Below are 23,322 nucleotides of genomic sequence, written 5' to 3' on the forward strand. Positions count from 1 at the left end.
AATGACACGTGTGTCATTGCATTTCTGTAGAGATATTCCACTGCACAATGTGTGGATCCTAGAAAATCGTGACCTAAGTGGATTTGCCTGGATTTTCTTCATGGATTCTTAGCATCATGAAGGCCCTTGTGCTTTCAGAGATGAAAATGACACCTCTCCTCTTTGTTCCAGGATACCTGTGGTCTCTCGTATGTGGCAAGAACTCTAGCAGAGCGGTGAAAAGATGGGTGTGAAAACCTTCACTCACAACTCCCCTGCGCACAGCCAGGAGATGCTGGGCAAGCTCAACATGCTCCGCAACGACGGCCACTTCTGCGACATCACCATCCGCGTCCAGGACAAGATCTTCCGGGCTCACAAGGTGGTTTTGGCAGCCTGCAGTGATTTCTTCCGTTCCAAACTCGTTGGCCAAGCAGACGATGAGAGCAAGAGCGTGTTAGACCTGCACCACGTGACGGTGACTGGATTTATCCCTCTCCTGGAATATGCTTACACAGCGACACTGTCTATTAACACGGAAAACATCATCGACGTGTTGGCTGCAGCCAGCTACATGCAGATGTTCAGCGTGGCTAGCACGTGCTCAGAGTTCATGAAGTCCAGCATTCTCTGGAATACTCCCAACAGCCAGCAGGAGAAGGTGCTGGATGCAGGGCAGGAGAACAGTGCAAACTGCAATTTCACCTCTCGGGATGGCAGCCTTTCTCCTGTGTCCTCCGAGTGCAGCGTGGTGGAAAGGACCATCCCCGTGTGCCGCGAGTCGCGGAGGAAACGCAAAAGCTACATTGTGATGTCCCCAGAGAGCCCCATTAAGTGTAACACACAAACAAGTTCCCCCCAAGTGCTGAATCCTTCAACTTCTTACCCAGAGTCCAGAAATCAGCCCGTGGACTCATCCCTAGCTTTTCCCTGGACTTTTCCTTTTGGAATTGATCGAAGACTCCAGTCTGAGAAGGTGAAGCAGGCGGAGAACTCGAGGACTTTGGAAATGCCTGGGCCCTCCGAGGCCAACAGGAGAATTACAGATTATGTGACTTGTGAGAGCACAAAAGCCAGTTCTCCCCTGGTCATTGAGGAAGACGTGCGTGTCAAAGTGGAAAGGTTAAGTGATGAGGAGGTTCATGAGGAAGTATCACAGCCTGTTAGCGCATCCCAGAGCTCCCTAAGCGATCAACAGACAGTCCCAGGAAGTGAACAAGTGCAGGAGGATCTTCTGATCAGCCCACAGTCTTCCTCTATAGGTATGAGCATCTCTGGAGTTACATGCGTGTACAAATAGGCATATGTGCACTTAATAACACTGCTTTGTATTCTTTTTCCTGCTTTACACTGGGGAAACTGCCTGCTTTTTCCCTGTTTTATGAAATGTTACATACAAACCCTCATGTGGGGATGGGATTTGAAGCTCTTTAACTTTGCAAAAGACATCTGTGAAAGGGAAGCCTGTTGATAGATCATATTCAGTAGAAATCGAGAACCCATTTTCACCTCTAGTTGGTCAACTGGAGAAAATGATTCTGGTTTTATTAGTATCAAATTGGGGACTGTAGCGATAGGACAAGGAGTGATGGGTTTAAGCTTAAACAGGGGAGATTTAGGTTAGATGTAAGGAAGAAGTTCTTCCCTGTGAACTGGGTGCCCAGCAAAGTTGTGGCTTCCCTATCCCTGGCAGTGTTCAAGGATGGGCCTTGGAGCAACCTGCTCTAGTGGAAGGTGTCCCTGCCCATGGCAGGGGGTTGGAACTGGATGAGCTTTAAGGACCCTTCCAACCCACACCAGTCTGGGATTCTAAAAGGCATGATCTCAACTGAGCTGCCACACCAAATCTGAGAGATTTGTGGGTGTAGCCACAGAGGGATAGAATGGGACATGAAATCTTGTCTAATCATGACAGTGAGAGCCTTTGTAAGAAGATTTGCAGAGTGAGCGATGGAACACTGTCATCTTAATGCCCCAGACAGAAACAAAACCACAGTCTTAATACTGAGAATCTTTCCATTTCTGTGGGATTTGGGTCTCAAGTTGCGTCTTCAAATACTGCCAACTGCTGAGAGAAACCTTTTTTTTTCCATGAAAGACAATTTGAAGCCAGTTTTGTGTTCTTCAGCTGTGTATTAATAGCTAATACTTCAAGGATACTGTAACAGCCCTCTGCACATAAAAGGCTTTTAGGAAGTCAGAGGTTTTGCACTATTTCTGGTTTAATCACCCAGATTTGGCCCAAATCAGCTCTTTTGCTTTCAGTTCAATGGCTTGACCTGTGCTTGGTAGTTTGTTTGCTCTGAGATGTTTAAGAAAGCATGGTTTGTTTGAAGAGGGCAAGAATGGCACATATACTAGTCTGCTTCATTCGAATAATGTATACATGAAAGGCTGCTTCAGTTAGGTAAATAAAGGACAACAAAGCACATAAATACAGCCTATGTTATTATATGTTTAGTTTGGTCAGCATAACACTGAGCCTGCTCTAAAGGAAATAAATCCATCAGTCTGACTATTCCAGGGTTGCAATATAGAATCAGTGCTGGTAAACTAGTCACTAGAAAGTAATGCATGTATTTTCCATTCAAGACTTTATGGCGTGGGGTTTGTTCCTCAATTCGGATAGCTCACGTGTTGATATTTTAGATGGAAAATGTTTTATTTGCTGGAGATAAGGCTCTTTTTTTCTGCCAAGCAAACTTAATATCAGTTTAAATATAACTCTTGAAGTAGGTTGCCAAAATAGTACATAGATTAAAAACTCTGCTGGGAAGTCTCCAGGAAAAGTGGTCCTTGGTCAAGAATAGGTTTTAACTCCTTGGAGGTGTAACTTTGGAAGGGCCTGAGATGATTTCAGTTGACGAGTGACTCTGCACATCACATCTGAACCTGACAGGGGTCTGTTTTGTGGGCACATGTTGTTTGGGATAAAGTTTGCCATCTTCTTTTTCCGGTTCTGCTCTGGTGAGACCCCACTTGCAGCACTGTGTGCAGTTCTGGTGTCCCCAGCTTTAGAAGAACATGGAGCTGCTGGAGCAAGTCTAGAGGAGGTCACGAGGATGCTCAGGGCCTGGAGCACTTCCCATATGGAGACAGGCTGAGGACACTGGGGCTGTTCAGCCTGGAGAGGCGCTGGCACAGGGTGCCCAGAGAAGCTGTGGCTGCCCCATCCCTGGCAGTGCTCAAGGCCTGGTTGCACACAGGGGCTTGGGGCAAGCTGCTCTAGTGGAAGGTGTCCCTGCCCATGGCCATGGAACTGGATGAGCTTTAAGGTCCCTTCCAACCCAAACCAGTCTGGGGTTGTGTGTTTCTATGATTGTAGATTTTATACCACTGTGGTCACACACCTGACCACTTGTATGGCACAGGGCAGAGGATCTTGGCTGTAGTGATGATAATTTTTAAACCTGAATCTGTTATTGAGCATGTTATTACATCATGTTCTCCCTTAGAATGGCTGCAGAGTGAAGAAATGTGTTAGGCCAAAGTCTTCAAAGTACAAATCTGGTTTTGTCTTTGTCTATGTTTGAATTCATATTTAATGGTCTCTGCATAACACTGTTAACCATCTTCAGCATAGTTTTTATTCACATTTAGCTACAAAGAGAAACAGGGCTCTTCCTTATTAGCACAGTTCTTATGTACCTAATACATGATGTAGCTAGAAAGCACTTGTTACCTCCCAAAGATGTATTTCCTTATGCAGCAACAGAAGAACAGTAAATGCAGACAGCAAGATACATTCAAGTACAGCTTTCTCTTCCCTGAACATATTTTCCTCCTATAATTGCATATATTTATCTCAGTGTTTTATAGTGCATTTAGAAAAGCATTCCTGCCTCTCCTTCTGATGGTGCAAAAAGCTCTTATTCACAATTTGGGCCATTTCAAGGATTGTTCATTTGCAGTTTATTCTGTTTGGAAGCACTTTCTAAGATGGAAGGAGACGTGAAGCAAGGCCCTGATAAATAAGTCATTGTGGTTACAACAATAGATATGTCTGAGAAGAGATTCTCCTAACTCATTAACGCTGTTTCCATTTGAGAAGGGAAGGCATGAAATTAATCCTAAGAGCAGTTTGATGTGTTTTTCAGTGAAGTGTTGCAAGAGCAAGAAGGATAAAGCAGAATGAGACTGGCTTTTGTAACATTATAGATTGCATAGGTGCTGAATTCCCCAGTTTGTTAGCTCATTCCAGAATTAAACATTTTGATGCTACTGATGTTATTCTGAGTAGAAATCTCTGCCAGAGATGCAGTTTCCTCCCATCACGGAGGCGCAGTGGTAGTTCACTTCAGGAAGGTTTCATAGAACACGCTGTCCTTTAGAGGGACGGCTCTTTCGGAGCCTGTACCACTTCTCTGGGCACCCTGTGCCAGCGCCTCAGCACCATCACAGGGAAGAGCTTCTGCCTTGTATCTAACCTGAACTTCCCCCGTTTCAGTCTGAACCCATCACCCCTTGTCCTGTCACTGCAGTCCCTGATGCAGAGCCCCTCTCCAGCATCCTTGTAGCCCCCTTCAGACACTGGAAGCTGCTCTGAGGTCTCCACGCAGCTTCTCTTCTTCAGGCTGAACAGCTCCTATGTCCTCAGCCTGTCTCCGTATGGGAGGTGCTCCGGCCCCTGAGCATCCTCTGAGACATCCTGCTGAGGACACCAGACCTGCACTCAGTGCTGCAGGTTGGGTCTAACCAGAGCAGAGGATCACCTCACGCTGCTTTTGATGCAGCCCAGAGAATTCTTTTACTTAAGGGATATGATTGCAGGGGTGGGTAGCAGTTCTCAGCATTGTTTTAGCTCTGTACTGCCAACTTCCCTCCCTGTTGTGGTGACATCAGGCCAAACCAACCTTGCTTAATACACCGAAACAAGGATTCAGCACCAGAGGGAGGCCCATCTCAGCCACAGCCACTTCAGGTCAATGAGGTAGCTTTGGTTTAGTGCTGCATTTACCTTAGATTCCAGTTCCAAAGCCCACTTGAGCTGCCTTTGCTTGACTGTTTGTGCCCTGAGCAAAGCCCTGGAATGGTTTTGTGTCTACATTTCTCTTACAAACAGATGTTTGGTCTCTTTTGTGTTGCATTTCCAATGTCTCATGGGGCTCTTTCTTAAGCATCTTACCAATAAATGAAGGCATTATCAACAGATATATGTATAGAAGGTCTGGAACACAGTGTAGTAACATGATTGAGCTTTATTGCTCAAGAAGCCTTGAATACTGATGAAATTCCTGCTTTACAGTGCTAACGCTGGATGTGTTTGGAAACCTCTGGCTCTATTTAACATAGCTTCTGTTCTAGGTGTGCCGAATATTTGCCCTTTGAGTTGTCCATGTCCTATATAATCTGTGCGGAGAAGTGCATTTGGAACATGTTGCCTCTGGGTTTCCTAAATGATTTTCCAAGACAATTTTAGTGTCTTACACCATTTGGGAAAACAAATGTGTATTCACCTGACCCTTTTTGAACACTTATTTGCATTGAATCCCCCTTTTTTCTTTGCCTAGGCTCAATAGATGAGGGCGTCACGGAGGGACTACCCACACTCCAAAGTACCTCTGGCACTAACGCTCATGCAGATGATGATGATCGGTATGTACCAGTGTGGTGTGCAAACTGTTCTGCTGTGCTGTAATTACCCTCTCCAGCCTTAATCCTACTATGTTTAGTTGTTCTACATCTACTTCTCTGTGGTGATCAAAGTACAGTCAGTGCCTGAAGGTTCAGATGCTGTAGAAGAATGGAGGTGATGAAAGTCAGGATTTGCTTACTTGTTGCTTTTCATTTCCTGTGAAGAAAGATAGTCATGTTTTCCCTTTATTAATAGATTAAAGCAAAATCTTCACTGTGAAACAAGTGTGGTAGTTGCATGGATGCTAAAGCTGACATAAAGCTGCAAAAACAAGTCCCTAGTCCTGGCTTCACCAGACTTTGCTATTGCCATAAACCACACAAGAGACAGAACAGCCTTAAATCCTCTCTCCCAAGCTTTCTGCAAGTAGTTTCTCATCAAGGTGCTGTGTGTCACTTGGTGTAAATATTTAGCAGTCTTTGGCTGGGCTGGGATGAGTGATTTATAAAGGGAATCCCTTATAAGGGAAGGCTGGCAGAGAAAACCAAACTAAAATGGGTCTGTTTGGTCCAAGATGTAGTTCTCTTACAGCCAGTATACCTGCAAACGTCACACAAGGGTGCACACCACCACTTTGAATGGGTTTCTTTGCTTTGGTGGGATGGCCTATAGTTAATTACCCCTTTCTAAGTAACAAACTAGCTTTAAATAGTGTTTCATGAGCCAAGTGGGGCTGACGAAGAAGTGGGAACCTTTGGGAGGCGTCGAGTGAACCTCCCTGTAGAGAGAAGTGCCAAGAGCTACATTTTCCTAGCTCATAAAATCTTTCCTGCCATTTCCATCTGAAACTTGTCCCATTGCAGGATTAAATCTGAAGGGAAAATAGAAGATTTAATCTATCTGCTAACAAACCACAGTGCAAAAACAATACCCAGCACTTAGGATATGAATTGACAGTAGGAGCACATGTTGGCATTGGAACTAATCCACATTGTGAAAGCTATAGCTCTAAAGTCAAGTGAAATACGTGTTTTCAGCACTGGATTATTTCAGACATTTCCTAGGAAATTGCAGAGCTTCAGCACAGATCCCAGATACATAAAATCCTTTAAAAACACTGAAAATTCCCACTACAAGTCTCTTCCGTGCAGAAGAGGAAAGAATATTTGCCCAGGTTTGAAAATAAAGAACAGAAGCATCAGCAAAACTGACTGGAATTCGCATAGAATTTATACAACAAGGGAAGTCATGGGAATTTTGTAATTAAAGAAATGGGAATTTATGGGAATTTTAGACTCCAGACCTAATTTTTCCTACCAAATGATTCATTTAATAGACTCAAGTGAAAGTGCCAAGGCCTTCCTTACTCCATGAATCCATCTGAATGCACCTTTCGTTGAAGGGCAGGTTGTACATCATTTTATTAATAGAGATTCTCAATGTCACAATCAGTTATGGGTGGATGATGCAAATCCATATGGAAAACTATATTTTTTTAGTTGGGATGGGTTATATTTCTATTCATAAACCAAAGCAAAAGATGAGGCCATCTAAAGCTGTTCCGCTGTTAACATCCTTAGCACTGTGGAGACAATTGTAAGTATTTAAACACTGAAGATTGCTTCTCTCTTGAGTTTCTGTGTTAAATGTGCACATCAGGAATTGATCCTCCTCCTGAATCAGTGTTCCGTGTAATAATAGGCACACAGCAGTCTGTTAAGTATGAAAACTCCTGTTTCCCAGTGAAGGCTGTCTCTGATATTCCACATTTGGAGTATAATGCACTGTTCCAACACATCTGCAATTCAGCCTTGCCTGGTTTAACAGTCTGTGTTTCAAAAGGCTGCATTTAAACAGGAGCTGCAGAGGCTCAATTATAAAAGGTCTCTGCGAGCCAATACAATGAGAACCTCCACTTAGCTCAAATCATTGTTATTTACACCTAGAGAACACTTTTAGGCTCGCTGAGCATTTTGGCACTGCCGTTTGTCAGAGTTCAGTTCAATATGTATACAATCTCATGGTGAAAAGAAGAGAAACTGGCAAGGAGAATAGTTTAGTGTCAGAGGGAAAACATTTTAAACCTATCTCTTTATCTGGCTCTTACAGAAAAGCTCTGAGAGGAAATGTCAAATGCCACAAGTCTCCCATTTGCAAGTCACGTAAAATGGAGTATTTATGGGGAAAAGAAGCAGGGGGGGGAGAGAAAACATGTTTGTGTTGCAGATGTAGTCCCTTCCTTCTGCTAAGGTCTGCAGTTATGTCCCCAGTAGTCATTTCAGCCTGATTGCAGTGTGAGGATGGCGGAGTCACAGCAGTCATTGGTAGCTGGAGAGCCTCATGATTCCCATTGTAGAAGCTCAGGAAGCTTCTGTATAGGAGAAAAACAAACTTCATCCTACATTTCTTCCAAGGGATTGTCCCTGTAGCTCTTCTGTTTCTTGTGGAGAAGCTGAAGTCATTCTCATCTCAGCACAGCGTGAATGATATACATGTGTGTACATCGACATACATCTATGAGTGGTTCTTAATACCTGGCCAGTCAAACCCTTTCTGCCCCCTGCATTGCACATAGCTGTGAAAATTGGAATGGTGATTTCTCCACCCAGCTGGGGGCAAGGAAACCTTTTCCAAAGGGATTTGTCCCTTTGCCAGCCTGCATGAGATTTGGCAAGTGCCACATGAGGGCATGTTGTCCATCTCGGGCCCAAATCACTTGGGCTGTTTGATCATCAGGCTCTTAGGGCTGCTGGAATTCTATGCCTTAGGTTCTTTTTGCGGTCTTTTCTTTCCCCTTTCCTTTCGCCTTTCATTTCCCCTTTCCTTTTCCCCTTCTTTTCTCCTTTACTTTCCTAAAACAATTTGTGTAGCAGACTTGTCTGTCACTCTGTGTTGATGGAGTTGTCATTGGTAAAGTGGGAAGTGTACAGCCATACCAACTCCAGAGACACAAGCTGCTATTTCCACATCTGAGTAGAGTAAAATCTGTCCTTTGTCTAGTGAGCTGCTCCCAGAGAGGAACAGTTGTGCCAAAGGTGCTCAAGAATTTGCTCAGACAAATCAGAACCTTCCTTTTAAAACCCCTTCACTTACTTCAGGTGCATTTGGGGAGCTCTCAGTTGGCTTTTGTAGGCACTTAAGTGGCAGGGAGCTGCATTCTGCCGGGCCCAGGATATGAGCTCTAGCTTCCCTCTTGCAAACATTCCCTTTAGCAAAGATCAACAGTTCTGTCAGCATCTCTCTTCCCCACAGCTCTCTGGACCCTGCTGTGTATAAAAAGAAGTGAAGGACAATAAAATTTCTTCCTTAGAGCAAATATTATTCCAGTTCCAAGTGAGACCAGAAATCCTTCTGGGGTTTACAGACTGACTGCTACTAAGCTCCTTTTATCTGCTGTGTATCGAGAGGTACCTGGTGCTCTCTTTCTCTCCAGATACGTTTTACAGCTGGAGCTTTTGCTGCAGAGCCCCATCACGTGCTCAGAATTCAAATACCAGTTCTCCCAGTTGTATTGACATCTGTTTCCAGACAGATTGAAAGAGGTGATTCTTGTCCTCCTGGTCTGGTCTGTGGCTTTGTGTCTGCTGTCTAGGGAAATATCTTTTGCAAAGTACACGTTTCATTCCTGTGAGTGGTAAAAGTCCCCAAATTCAACCTAATCTTGGAACCAGCAACCTGGGCTGGAGATGGAAGGGGACCAGCAGAAGGATTTGTTTAGTTAAGGGGACTTTCTGACGATATGCAGCAGGAGACACAGCCCATTTCAGACAGTAGAGTTTAGTCAAACTAAACTGGAGTTGTTTTGGCTGTGGGATATTCAGGCTCAGAACAGTTTGCTGCTCCAGTGACATCTGATCTTCCATCAGGCTGGGAGCAAGCTGAAATGTAGTTCAACGTAAAATAGAGACCTTAATGCTCAGGAAAGGGAAACCCCAGGTAAGTCCAAACTCCTCTTGCTGTTATGTTTGAACCAAATTTGTTTTCACTGCACTGTGCCCTTTAGCGAAGCAAATTCCTTGCCAGAGGACTTGGATTATTCCAGGGTAGTTTTTGCAGCTCGAGGCTATGTAGGAGCAATTAGTCAGTTTGAGCTAAATTCCTTTGAAAGGTAAATTGTTCCTTTCTTGTGTGCTGGTATTTAAATGCAGCTATTCTTGAGCTGTTCTCTTAGAGCTGATTGAATCAGACAGGGAGCAAGTATTAATCAATAGATGAATAGTTTCAACTTAGAAATATGTAATTCATTGAACTTGGATGGAAATGAAGCAGAATCAGCTTTAACTTCATCCGTACGTATCACTGAAGCTGCAAAATACCCCTTTGCTTCCCAGTTTGCTCAGGTCCTGAAATTCCTCCTCAGGGGCTGTTTGCTGATGGGAAATGGTCGAGATGCTTGAGAAAATGCCCACACCTGAAGTTCAGTTTGCAGCTGGTTCTCAAAGGAGCACAAATCAGAGGTTACTTCCCTGCCCATGGCAGGGAGGTTGGAACTGGATGTTCTTTAAGGTCCTTTCCAACCCAGCCCAGTCTGTGATTCTGTTCTAGGGCTCTCTGGTATACGAAGTTGATGACTGTAAGAATTCAGATGCAGGTCAGAGGCAGATTTCCAGAGCAGTGTGATGTGCCAGCCTTTTTCTTCTTCTTATCCGTGTTCAAGGCTCAGCTTTCCACTCGCTTATTCTTTTTCCCTCTAGCTTGCTTGTAAACGAGTGACTTTTCTCTTTGTAGTTTGGAGAACGTTCAGTATCCCTACCAACTCTACATTGCTCCTTCTACCAGCAGCACAGAGAGACCCAGCCCCAATGGTCCAGACAGACCTTTTCAGTGTCCAACCTGCGGGGTCCGCTTCACTCGCATTCAGAACTTAAAACAACACATGCTTATCCACTCAGGTAAGAAACCTTCCAAGAATTACTACTTTATAGACTCAGTAGAATGGAATAATGCAGTTCTGCTTTAATCCCCTGCCAAGTGCTTGAGGATTTCAGTTTCAGAGAGGTTGGAGAGAGGTATGTCTCACTGAATGCTTGTTTGGATCCATCAAATCTGATAGTTCTGCTCATGGATGACGAGTGTTTGTGTGGACTAAAGAAAAGCTGATTGCCTGAAACTCATCAGAACAAGTCATTTCCATGAGATGAACTAAAGTATACATGGCTTTTTCATTCTCCTAAAGAAATGGTGTAGACTGAAATTCTTCCTCTTACATGTTGTAATTGTCTGCTGTGTTCTAGAGGAGACTTGCAACCGTAAGAATATGTTGTCTGTCTTATGTCCTTGCATTGAATAATGTTGTATGCCTTTGGATCTCAGAGGTTATGGAGGGTTTGCAGGACAACTGATTTGGTTTGATCAGCAATTTAGCTCCTACAGATAGTACATGTAGTAAAAGGTTTGGGGGAATGCCTCCTCGGAGTCTTGATCCCCAAATTGTTGCATTCATACTGATTTCTAACCAAGTATGAACACCTAATGTCTTTGCTCTTGGTGTTTTTCACTTGTCAGCATTATCTGGTAATAGCATGGAAATTGTAGTGAATGAAGGGAACATGGAAGGGTTATTGCACTGGAGCACTTGGTTTAGCACCTCCTGCTTTGAGCTTGACTCTGACGTGCACACAGATGCTGTAGCGTTTTGGGGCAGAGCAACCACAATTGTCAAGAGGTGATTTTTTTCACTGTCAGCAATTATTCCTTCAAGCAAAATTACCATCCTGTGTTTAGGCCAGCAATAATAATATGAGTTCAACACTTAAAAAAACCAACTTTGTGGGCATACCAGCTGTGAAATTATCCCTAGCTGCCTGCTCAAGTCTTAACTGACAGCAGACAGACACACAGCAAAGCATCTTTGGCCAACCTGTCAAGTAAGCAAAGTAGGAGAAATTTGGATGGCTGTTTCAGTGTAATCAGCATGCAAAGGAAACCCTCAAATCTGTTTCATGTTGGCAGTGTTTTCCCATAAGCAGAATGGCTGAAGAGATTTTCCTCCAGCTATCAGAGGAAATAGATGCCTTTGGACAGTCCAAGAGCATGACGGGGTTTAGCTCCACAAGACAATATCCTGGTGTATTAACTTATTTTCATGTGCTTAACAAGGAGTTTGAGTGTAACCTTAACTACAGCTTTCTGTGTCTAAAAGCCCCAATTAATAGTTGAGCTCCTGCTTTGAACATAAGGAAAAGCAGAGTGGAATTAACAGCCTGGGCTGATGCACATTCAGCCTTTTGAATGAACCTTTTTCCCTCCTTGACAGCCCTATTATGAATAGAGCTCCAGATTCCAGATTCTTGGCCTCGTGGTTGGATTGCCACACTTTGTGGAGCTCCGAGTTTTTATTCAGTCTTAACTTTTTGGTGATGCAGTCTTTTATGTTGTAATAGTTGTGTTGGGGTGTGATTCCATGCTCTCAGCCACTGCCACATGTTGCAGAGCTCTTATGTTTAAGGGGTTTATTACTGTAATAGGTGCAAAATGAACCAGCAACAGAGTTTCTAAATGAATACATAGAGGCATGAACCTGAACTATCTTGGAGAGCTGCGTGTCATGCAGAGCCGCTGAAAATGGTTGTCCAGAGAGGTTCCCACGCAACATAAAAGCTGCTCCTTCCCCCTTTTATCACCATTCCTGCTGCATGACAGGGGCATCCTTGTGCACACAGTCCCCCTGCCAGAACACTTCTCTGAGGCCAGAGGCAGCCAGGAATAAAGCCCATTGCAATTAAGGGCCGGCTGATAATTGCATTGTTGGGAACCAGTCTGGCACAAGAATCTCCTGAGATCAAAGGACTTCAAAGGTGGTTTGAGATGACTGCTGCAGCAGATACTTTTTGGCTGTGGCTGAGGATTTTAACCATGGTTTAATCCAGGGAGGCTTTTGTTCGTGTTAAACTGTGGGGAAGAAAAGTGTGAGTGTTACGGACAGGTCACACTGCTATGAAATGCATTGGCAGTTGGGTCAGAGCAAGTGGAGCTCTGTTCTATATGTCCAGGGGAAATTCAGGTTGGATATAAGGAAGAAATACTTCCCTGTGAGGGTGGTGAGGTGTTGGCAGAGAGAAGCTGTGGCTGCCCCATCCCTGGCAGTGTTCAAGGCCAGCTTGGACGGGGCTTGGAGCAACCTGCTCTAGTGGAAGGTGTCCCTGCCCGCGCCCATAGAACTTGATGAGTTTTAAGGTCCTTCCCAACCCAAACCATTCCATGATTCTGTGGTTCCTGCCATTTTTAAGTGAATTGCTGCCCAGAGCAGCGCTTTGCTGCGCGTGGCCACAGCGGCTGCCCTCTTCCCGTCGGGAATCTGGAAGGATGTTGCCCCTGAGCTCTCCTCCCAAAAGGTGGCTGAGCGTTTCTTTGCTCTCTCCTCCACAGGCATTAAACCATTTCAGTGTGACCGCTGTGGGAAAAAGTTCACCCGCGCTTACTCGCTCAAGATGCATCGCCTGAAGCACGAAGGTAAACGCTGTTTCCGGTGCCAGATATGTAGTGCCACTTTCACTTCCTTCGGGGAATATAAACACCACATGCGGGTTTCCCGGCACATTATCCGCAAGCCTCGGATTTACGAGTGCAAAACATGTGGCGCCATGTTCACCAACTCTGGGAATTTAATCGTTCACCTGAGGAGCTTGAACCATGAAGCGTCAGAGCTAGCAAACTACTTCCAGAGCAGGTGAGGTGCACAGCAAAAACCTACCAGGGAAACGTGCTTTTCTCTTCTTTTCCTAAACCATCTTTTCCTGCTTGCAGGGCAGCCTGCTGTGCCTCTCCTCAGGCTGCCACCAAAAGCATCCTTGAGCCACTATCTGTTGTATCTCCTGTCTTAACAGCTTCTGAGCTGTGTAGGAGGGCACTGAAGGATGCACAGGCTGCTTCTGGGTTACTTCATTTCTCTTTTCAGTAGTATCTCTGGACAGGCTGATGGTGTTCAACCAGAGCGTTACGTACTGGAGTATCTGTGGAGCCCAGTGAATGATTTGCTACTCAAAACCTGGTCACTTACATAGGGAATAGACTTACTATTGTATTTTAAGCAGTTGCTCAATGTGGAAAGGTTACATGACTCCATGCCTTCTCTCTTTTCATTTTCTAGGTAACCTGTTACTAAATGATTAGACAAACAGGCTATGAAATAGTAAGGGCCAGTTGTGCATTTCTTGCTTAGCAGGGCACAAAAGACTTGGCCTGACTCACAAATGCACTTCACTAAAGGGTTCTGAGGTTCAGCCAAGCACTGTGTTCCCATCTCGAAATAAATGTTTATAACTGTTGGAATTTGAGATAGGAAAACACAAAAGCGGATGAAGGAACTTGGAGAAAGATGGATTCTGCAGCTATTAAACCTATAGAGAGAGTGCAGCGTGGTGCCAGTCTGGAGCAGAGCAAGACAAATGTAACTGTCACAGCATCTACAGCACCGTCCCTCGTGGTTTCTAAACACGATGCTTTTCCCCCTACAAAACATTGCAGCATTTTGTTCTGTTTGGTTATGTCAGCAGTGATGTAACAGGAGAAAAATGGCAAAACAAAGCAGGAAAGCCAGGCAGTGTTTTTCCAACAGAAGATTGCTTAAAAGTACAAGTGCTTCGGATCTGGGGCTTTACGCAGTTCTTGTTCTTAGCACTTGTGCTGAAACTGGAGCCGTGGTTGTGGAAAACACTTGATTGTTGTCATCAAATGCAAGTCAGATTAAAGAATGTGATTTTAGGGCCTGTAGGCCTCCCTTTAGTTTGAGGCTTAGAGTATAGTGAGTTGGGATTCGAAGCTGCTGTCACTTAAGAACAGGACTGCTTTTAGATGGTTTAGTACAAGGAGGAACCAAAGCACACGTGCATGTGTGTAATGCATATATACTTGCCTCAAGTGCAGACTCACATGTCTGGTGCTGATGTGAAAAGACTGCTGGGAGTTTGGTAGATATTCTTTGGGTGCATCCATAGGAAGAGTATGTTCCAGAAGTGGTGTCTAGAAAGGGCTGGAATGGGAAGTAACTGCATGTGATATGTGTCAAGAACACAAAGCACCACCGCAGGTGGCAGAACCCTCCCCTTCTGCTTGTCCACTGTGAGGGCAGTGCTGCTGCTCTTTCTGGGGTGGATCTTACCTCAAAGGCCACATCTTTGCCAGTGCTGAACTCAGTTTTGTTTCTGCTTTGAAAAGCTGAGTGCTCGCTTTTTTCCAAGGAGGTTTTCAGTGCCAGGTGATGTTCCAGACATTAACTTTGATTCTCAGCAAGGTGATACAACCTAAAGAAGAAGAGGTTGCTGTGTAGGAAGTATGGATGCAAAGTAGATGCCTTTGAATACAGTCTGTGTGTGTTTAAATGGGAACCAGGGTATAGTGCTTAGTGAAGTATTGTCACTGTGATGATCTCGGGGCAATGTGAAATGAATATCCTTGTTCTCTGTGCAATGCTTTGTGTAGCTTGTGTGATATAAACTGCTACCTCTGATGTTTGTGTGAGAAATGACTTTTCTCTTCTGTCCTTTGCCCCTCTTCTAGTGACTTCCTAGTACCGGACTACTTAAACCAGGAACAAGAAGAGACCCTCGGGCAGTATGAGCTAGGGGAGCATGGCTTTGAAAGCAACTCTTCTGTCCAAATGCCTGTCATTTCACAGGTGTCATCAACTCAGAATTGTGAAAGCACTTTCCCCTTGGGGTCTCTGGGTGGGTTGGCAGAGAAGGAAGAAGATGTGCCAGAGCAGCCAAAGACTAACGCCACTGCTGAGGCAGCCGCAGGTGACCCTCCGAAACAGGAGCTGTCATCCATTACTATTGAATAAGTCATGGTTTGGTTTCATTTTTGTTCTTTGGAAAGTGCCTGTGTTTGGTCCTGTACATTTTAATTTAATTTTTTTTTTTTAAGAGAAGTGGGGAGATTTTCCCTTTTTCCTTTGTAAGCTACGCTTTAAACCGAAAACTGCACCAGATGTTACGGTATTTGTCATGACTGAATGCTCACTTCTGTGAAAATATTTAAGACTGATTGCACAAAAAAAGATCCTGTCAGAACACCATGGAAGCTGTGAGACACCTCTGAAGAAGAACAACCGATTCCGATCACTTTAACTCTCTCTTCTTCCACAGTTAGAGCAGCTCATTACGTTTCTCTTGCTTCTGCAGACCCTCTGGTGAAGGGAAAGGAATCAGAGGACACCTTTTTAAAATGACAAGCATTGGGAAGCATTCCTGAACGGTTTTGACTAGTTTTGAGTGGATGCTTTCATCTCCTGCATAAAAAATGACACTTCCTAGCTCTGTGCCTACAGTTTTTCAAGCCGCTTACTGTAACCCTTCGCTTGGAAGCAGTAAGCGGTTTTGAAACTCGCAGCCACGCACATTGTCCCTTTTCCATCTCAAACGAATCAGTTGTGACAAACCCAGTGATGTCCTGCCAGGTGTTCCTCCTTCTGATATCCCAGTCCTTTTAGCAACTGCTTGATCAAACCACATTTTACCCATCTAAGGTTAGGCATGGAAATAGTGCGGTCAGGGAAAAGCCTAATGGTGAGGAATGGATTGAGGCTAGAAAAATGCATATCCATGCAAGCCTGACAAGTATCTCGTGACTGTATGTCTCTGTAGAAGGGGAACCACGTGTGAAAATGAAGATTTTCCCAATAAATCCTTCAAAATCACGGCCAGATTGTCCTCAGGAAGAACATTCCTTCATGAGGAAGTGAAGTTCTGGTCGCTTCCCCCTGTACTTTTTGACTGATCTAACTAGAGGGAGTTTACAGCTGGGAAGAAATGCGCTCTCTTGTGCATTATTGCACATCTTCTGTTTATCCATATGCATGTATAGCTTCTGAGGGGTTTATCAGGCTTGTTTTGGACAAAACAAGTAGTTTATTCTCTTTAGAGGCCAACTTTCTAACCCAGCAGGGGGTTGTTTACAAAAAGCCTATAGAGCAATGATGAACTGTTCCTGTTTCCAAACGTTTGAAATCCTTGCCAAGTGGGTTTATTACAGGCCGTGACTCCAGCTCCACACCCAGCTCAAGTAAGCAATAAATGGAAAGATTTGCAATTTCATTTTTTTCCATAGGTAGAAAAAAAGCTGCAAATTGAGGCTGGGGGCTTTTCAGAGCAGGGAGGTTTGCTTTGGTGGGGCTCTAGAACTGCTTTGAAAGCAAAATACAAGAGGAGGTTGGTGATTTTCCTTCCTGCTTCTGAAGTGAACTCAGTGTTGGATGCCAAAATGCCTACTGCTATCTAAGTATTCCAAAGGCATGACATACTCCCTTCGTTTTGAACCTTGTGTTCTCTCTGGATTTGGTTTGCACAGGCATGAGGAAGAAATGAAATCGATGGAGAAAGGTTGCCCCTGACAAAACAGAAGGCACAAAAATCACGTTATGCTGCAAGATAGATTTGTATTCTGTTAGCTTAGGCAGCTCTGATACTCTGTGGCTCCGAGTTGATTCTACTAATAGCCAACTTGGGTGAGGAAAAAGGTTTATTGCCCTTTGGAAAGAGCTTAAAGGGTTTCAGTGACTTCAGCAGTTCTCCTCTGCTGTGTTTTAGGTAAAACCCACACATTTTAGTTAAATAGAGCAAAACCTGTTGGGGTTTAAGTCCTTTCCAGGTTACTGGAGTGAAGTTTCTGCACCAAAGGGTGTTTTAGGAGCATGCTGCAAAGTTCTCTGCTACAATCCAGTCATGTGTGTCTACCTTTGTAAGTCTTCTTAAAAGGGCTTGAAGGAGAAACTCTCTTTTGGGGATGCTGTACTGTGTCTGTTGATGGGATGACTTAAAGACCAGTTCTCTTCTTCCACTTCCCATTCCTGTCATTGAGAAACCAATGCCTTTTGCTGAGTTTTATCCTGAATTATAGGGCTATGACACTGAACTCAAGTACATCATTTCTTTTTGTCTGATAAGTGTTACTCCACTTTGCAGGCCTATGAGAATCCTTTGTGATTCCTCTGGTAGAAAGTACTTCACACACAAATGCATTTCCAGCCTGCACAGAGGCCAGAATCAAAGGTGGACGTCATCTTCTGTCAGCATCTGGTAATTTCACCCTTTAGGTGCTTTGCTAAACAGGGTGAGGAGTTGCACAAATACAGCATGGACGTATCTGGGTTAAACTTTTGTATCAGAAGGCAAACTGCTTTCCCAATACCAAAGAGAAGGGGAGGGGGGGAAGACTTTGTAGCTCAAATATGTTCTTCCCTGAAAAGAAAAGTATCATTAACTGCTAACACCTTGGTACAAGGCAAGCCATGGGTTTCATTGTTCATTGCACTCAGTTATCATAGCATCCCAGACTGGGCTGGGCTGGAAGGGACCTTAAAGCTCATCCAGTTCCAGCCCCCTGCCATGGGCAGGGACACCTTCCAATAGAGCAGCTTGCTCCAAGCCCCTGTGTCCAACCTGGCATTATCTTTTCAACCCTGTGGTCTCAGTGTAACATCTGGTTCAACTGCAGGAACAAGAGAGTTTATTTGCTTTAGGCTTGGGTTCACTTGTTCCTATTCCTGTGTGTAATTGTTTCTTGTTAACAGCTCTTTTCTCCATTGAAGTAACCACACGTGAAATACAGATATTACTTTATTTCTCCTCCCTAACTTGTTGGAAGTGCTCAGTTCTTTGAAATGCTGATGTTCTTCACAGGAGAGAGGTAAAACATAGGATGTCTTAAACCAGTCCCTGTTTCTAATATGCTTAGATTCCAAATTGGGCGAGATGGAAATCTCACTAAGCTGGAAGAAACTTGCCTTAAATTACACTTGGGTTTAAACCTAAAGCATAGATTTCTTTCAGTCCGTTATCAGAGGGGGTTGAACTCTGGACTGCATTTTCTTCTTTTCTCTCCTTTCTTTTTCTTCTTTCCTTTTTGTTCTTTCTCTTATTTTCCTTTTATTTTTTCAGGGGGGGTCCCCTTTTTTCTTCCCCCTCAAAAAAAAACCCAACCATTATTTGATACGCATTTATATTTCCGCTTGACAGGGATCCCAGAATGCCACAAGAGTTGAACTGGAAGGGACTTGGAGGTGATCTTCAATCCCTGCACTCCAAACAGAGTCAGCACAAGAGGTTGCTCAGTCCAGGCAGATAAATATCAGCCAAGGTGGACACTCTCCAGCTTCTCTGGGGAGCCTGTTCATGTGTCTAGCCACCCGCACCCTCAAAAGGGGTCAGTATCTTTAGGTGGCATTGCTTGTATTGCAGTCTACACCCACTGAGAAAGGTTTGGCTCCATTTTTGTCCCGTCCCATCCATCAGTTTTGAGCATTGCTAAGCGAGACAAACCAGATCACTCTCAGCCTCTATCCCTCCAATCCCTTCATCTTTAAGTTACAAGTGGTTTAGTTCCAAACAGCTCCACATATGACCTGCTGCAGCCATTTCTGTGTCATTGAGTGGTCTCCAAATCCATCCACAGAGTGATTTCTGTCCTGCTTTTGCGTGTCCTTCTCCCACGTGGCACCAGTCTTTGCACTCGGTAGCAAACCCTTTCCTCCCCTGTTCATTTTGCAAGCAGAGTGCCTTCACTACCACAGAACTAGCAAGGTTCTGCCCTATGCCAGGGACCCGGATCCTCGGAGTCTGTGCAGGGTCTTTACTCCTTGTGTATCATGTAGAGCAGTACATCTGATGGGAGCAACGGGAAAGGAAGGGATAGGCTTTGTTCCTGATTTAATGTGGTGTTTTGGGAGAGGGGGAAAACTCAGAAGCTTTTTATTTCCCCACAAAGAGTGGAAGAAAAAGAAGCAACGTTTTAACTGTGCGAGAGGTTTGGCTGAGTCGTGAGGGTTTGGTTTGGTTTTCCATGCAGAGACTGGAAATCCATAGGGACACCTGCACTTGTAGCCACTGAAGCTCCTGGTCAGAGCTGCTTTTGTCACTGTTCTTAACACTGCATTAAACAAGACGTGTGTTGGAGTTTGAGTTCAGTTGTCAGGCTCGCAGATACTATGGTCAAGTCTCTCATAATGAGAGATTAGTAAACTAAGTTATGGGAAATGGTTCTGGGTTCACATGTATCTTGAGTCTAAAAGGTGTGAATTTAGGCTTTTTAAAAGAAGTAATAGCTGCCAATGCAGTCAAATATATTTTGTAAGACTATGATCCCTATATGTCCCTTCTGGGATAAAATGTTACTGTTTTTAAGCTATGGTTTCAAGTTTTTATATGAGGGCTTCAGTCGTTTCTTGGTTGCTGGCTTTCCCCTCCAGCCCCAGGACATAAGAGCACTGAGACTATTACTGGTCTCTCTCTGAGAGGAACCAGGAAGCATTTTATATGCAAATAGAAGGGGAGCTTTGTGCACCCTGCAGGGATGGAGAAACTGGGGCTGTAGGAGCGCCCGTTGCTCCTGCGTCCATTGCAACTTCCACACCATCAGAATATGGGAAAATAGCTAATGTTCATTCAGATCCATTAAGTTGGAGTTTTGCTTCCGAGGTGAAACCCGGTTTTGGAGGGTTCTCATCTCCAGTTAAGGACATAATAAATTCCATAGCATCTCGATGGCAGATTAAGAGGGTTCAAGGCCGGACGGAACCTCAGCCCCATCAGAGGTCCCTAAGAAATGGAGTCAGTTCCAAGTATTGGAGGAAACGTACCATAAAAGAACCAAATGTGAATTCCTTTAATGCAACAGTGCTACTGCTCTGGGTTTTTGTTAACTCAATGTGTGCTATCACAGTAATTCAGTGTCCCACAGGTCTCGACTACAACCCTGGTTGCACTAACAACAAAACTGAGCTCCTGGTGCTGTGTGGCAACTGTTACCTACAGTCTTCCTGAGGGTTGTTGAAGTCCCCAGAGGAGTGATGTTGTTTCACCATTCCTTTAGCTGATGCATGCTTTCGATATCCTGACCTATAGCCCTGGCTACACCAAGTCCTTGGACAGCTTCTTCGCCCTCTTCCCGCAGTGCCTTCACTTTAAGGTGCTGCCCTATGGTGAAACCCCTAAGAGGGAAAAGAGGGAAAACAAAAACAAATGTGAATTAAATTATTGTTGGGCTTCTTTGTGCATTTTAGTACCAGTGAAACCCCCTTTAACTTGTGCCAGTCTCCAGTCACCAGCCGTATATCCAGTTGTCATCTCATCCCCAGTACAGCTTCTCTTGTTGATGCTGGCCACAGCTAGATTACTTGGCATGTTTATTGACTTCCCCGAGTTGGGTTTTTTTTGGGTTTGGTTTTGTTTTTTAATGTATACGATGTTTAAATACACTTCACATTTTATAGACTCCTATCTGGCTATTAGTATTTTTCAGGAACCATAGTTCTTGGTGGCTATATCTATTTTTGTGACTTCTTTTGTAAACCAAGTGCCGTTTCAACGTTACAATCATTTTTAGAGTTCTTGTAACCAATGTGAATATCATGGGTTTTCCAATCTGTTCTGAGCCTGTAGTGTTTGCTTTGTGATCATCTGTGTCATGTATATATTCTGTATAGTTACATTGTATTGAAATACTAGCTTGTTTGATATAAGAAAAGTATGTATTGGGTACCTTTTTGCTAGCCTGGTTGTTTAATCTTTAAAAAAAAAATGGTCTAAAATACAAAAAAAAAGCCAAACTGGTCCCATTATAGGTCAAAATTAAGGGGGAGAAAAACTAGTTTTGAGTGTCTTTGGATAGAAACATGAAGCTAAGATTTTTCATTAAAATATTAATGTTTTATGGAGTATATCTTTGCTTTGTGTCGTTATTTAACTCCGGAGGTTGGCTCGAAGCATGAAAGACCAGCTTTGACCTTGGGTGAGAAGGTGCAGCTCCAGTGCTAGAGCTGCGTTCTCTTACAGCTTTTGCTTGTAATTAGTCTCAAAAGGGATGAGGAGGACTCACTGGTGCTGAAGCTGTCGTTGGGGAGGAAGGTGGCTTAAACCAAGAGAAGCGTTAAGAAATGATTGGAGAATTGACATGAGTGAGGAGTATTAAGAATCAAGTCCACATTTCTGTTTAATTTTCCATGGCATATCACATTTCCTTTTGTTAATGTTCTCTTTTAGGCAACAGCCATCTTTTAGTGATGGAAAGCCAGCCAAGGATGAGCCAAATCACATTAGTCAGAGCAGAAGATGGTTGGTAAGGACAGTAGAGAGTCATCGCAATCGCAGCCATGAGCTTCAGAGTAGGCGCAAAACAGCCTAGATCGTGGGACTTAAAACACACCTCTGGTGTTTCTGGTGACCCTTGCAGTTGATTTACCTTCTCCACACCCACCTGTGTGTCTGAGCTGGAATGCTGTCGGGATCAACACATAGCTAGGGCACAGGTAAGAAATGGGAGGTTGGTAATGCTTGGCCGAAATGATGGTAACTCTGCCCAGTGGCCTGTATGGGTAACCAGCAGGCTGGCGTGATGGATATGCTCCAGTAATAGAACCATAGAATCATAGAATGGTTTGGGTTGGAAAGGATGATCCAGTTCCAACCCCCTGCCATGGACACCTCACACTAAGGCCATGTCACCCAAGGCATTCACTGGGCAAGGGATTCACTGCTTCTTTGGGCAGCCTGTTCCAGTGCCTCAGCACCCTCACAGTAAAGAACTTCTTCCTTCTGTCTAATCTGACACAGGAATGAAAATGAAAAGGGAAAAGCGTTCCATGGTGCAGAGTAAGTGGCCACAATTAACCTTGGATTGGGAATGGGGCAGGGAAAGGTGGTAAATTCCACATTATTTTCCTGAGGAGCTTGTGCAGGGACGAGTATTTTATCCACAGCATGGCTGAAAGAGGGAATGTATGTGCTGAAGGCTTTGGAGAGGACAAAGGTTGAGATGGAAAAGCTTTAAGCCTTTTGGTCTGCAAAAGCAAGGATTTTGCAGCTTTGAAGACAGGCAGAGCCTGTTAGGAGCATGCAGTGATGCTTAGCAGAGCATTCCAAATGTGAAGCTGTGTGACTGTATATGAACATACACTATCATCACCGCTGAGACTTATACCTTTGATGGAGCTCGAGCTTCAGGCTTCTGACTCGAGGGTTTTTTTCCAAAGCACAACCATATGGTTTAAGTTTAGTATGAAACATCTTTTAGACATCCTTAACAAAGCAAGTGAAGGTTTTTCTGTGGCTTCCTTATAGCATTGAAGCATTTCATTCCTGACAGGAATGAAGTACTATTTCTTTTGCACAGAGGCTGAGATGAGATTGAACTCGTAGCTACCGAGACTGTAGTAGAGCAGGGAACAGAGTTCTCCCAGGGCTTCCTGGTGAAAATGAAGCTGCTAAGAGAAACCTGGCTTGGATTATGTCTACAGGGCTATTCACAAGCTGCTTGTGCATGCTGCATCTCCAGAGTACTGAGCTTAACTCTGTCATCATCTTAGAGCAGAGATTGCAGTGAGACCATGAGTGAGCAGAGCAGGGTACGTGTGTACGTGGTAGAGCCTTGGTTACAGCTCAGAGATGTGTGGCTTTCACTCATCCTCATGTTGGGGGTCTGGCAACGCTGTATTTTCAGAGCAGACATGCACTCTTGGTGCAGGTTTACACTTACTGCTCATAGCCCTGATGCTCTTAGTCACAAGTCCATTCAAAAGAGGCCACAGACACCCAGAGTGAAATCCATGTGTTGGAAAACCACTCCAAAGGCTTCAGTTAACTGCCTTTGATCCTGAGTTGCCTTTGGCTCAGTCACAAGGTCTACTGCTAAAGACGAGAGCAACTCACGGGGCATTTATTTGTGTATCTCTCTTGAAGCTTTACTTCTGACTGTTGAGGTTTGAACTCTTCCATCCCAAGTCTGAAGTTAAACACATAAGAGAGGTGTTGACCCAACTGCATGGTCCTTTGAGTGGC

General features: G+C 44.2%; 1 protein-coding gene across 5 annotated transcripts in view; it reads left to right on the forward strand.

The window, feature by feature from the left end:
- ZBTB44 (zinc finger and BTB domain containing 44) overlaps positions 1 to 21,206 on the forward strand; it is a 38,141-nt gene extending 16,935 nt beyond the window's left edge. For 2 of the 5 annotated variants that reach the window (XM_065697156.1, XM_065697155.1), the window contains 5 exons: positions 172 to 1,241; positions 5,490 to 5,574; positions 10,283 to 10,446; positions 12,923 to 13,223; positions 15,053 to 21,206. In XM_065697156.1, coding sequence (XP_065553228.1) covers positions 224 to 1,241; positions 5,490 to 5,574; positions 10,283 to 10,446; positions 12,923 to 13,223; positions 15,053 to 15,335 — 1,851 coding nt within the window. In that variant the 5' untranslated portion in view covers positions 172 to 223 and the 3' untranslated portion in view covers positions 15,336 to 21,206. The remainder of the gene's footprint in view (positions 1 to 171; positions 1,242 to 5,489; positions 5,575 to 10,282; positions 10,447 to 12,922; positions 13,224 to 15,052) is intronic. The other 3 variants (XM_065697157.1, XM_065697158.1, XM_065697159.1) reach the window with 3 other exon arrangements.
- The last annotated feature ends 2,116 nt before the right edge of the window (positions 21,207 to 23,322 follow it).

This window comes from Lathamus discolor, chromosome 17, assembly GCF_037157495.1.
Source record: "Lathamus discolor isolate bLatDis1 chromosome 17, bLatDis1.hap1, whole genome shotgun sequence".
NCBI lineage: Eukaryota > Metazoa > Chordata > Aves > Psittaciformes > Psittacidae > Lathamus > Lathamus discolor.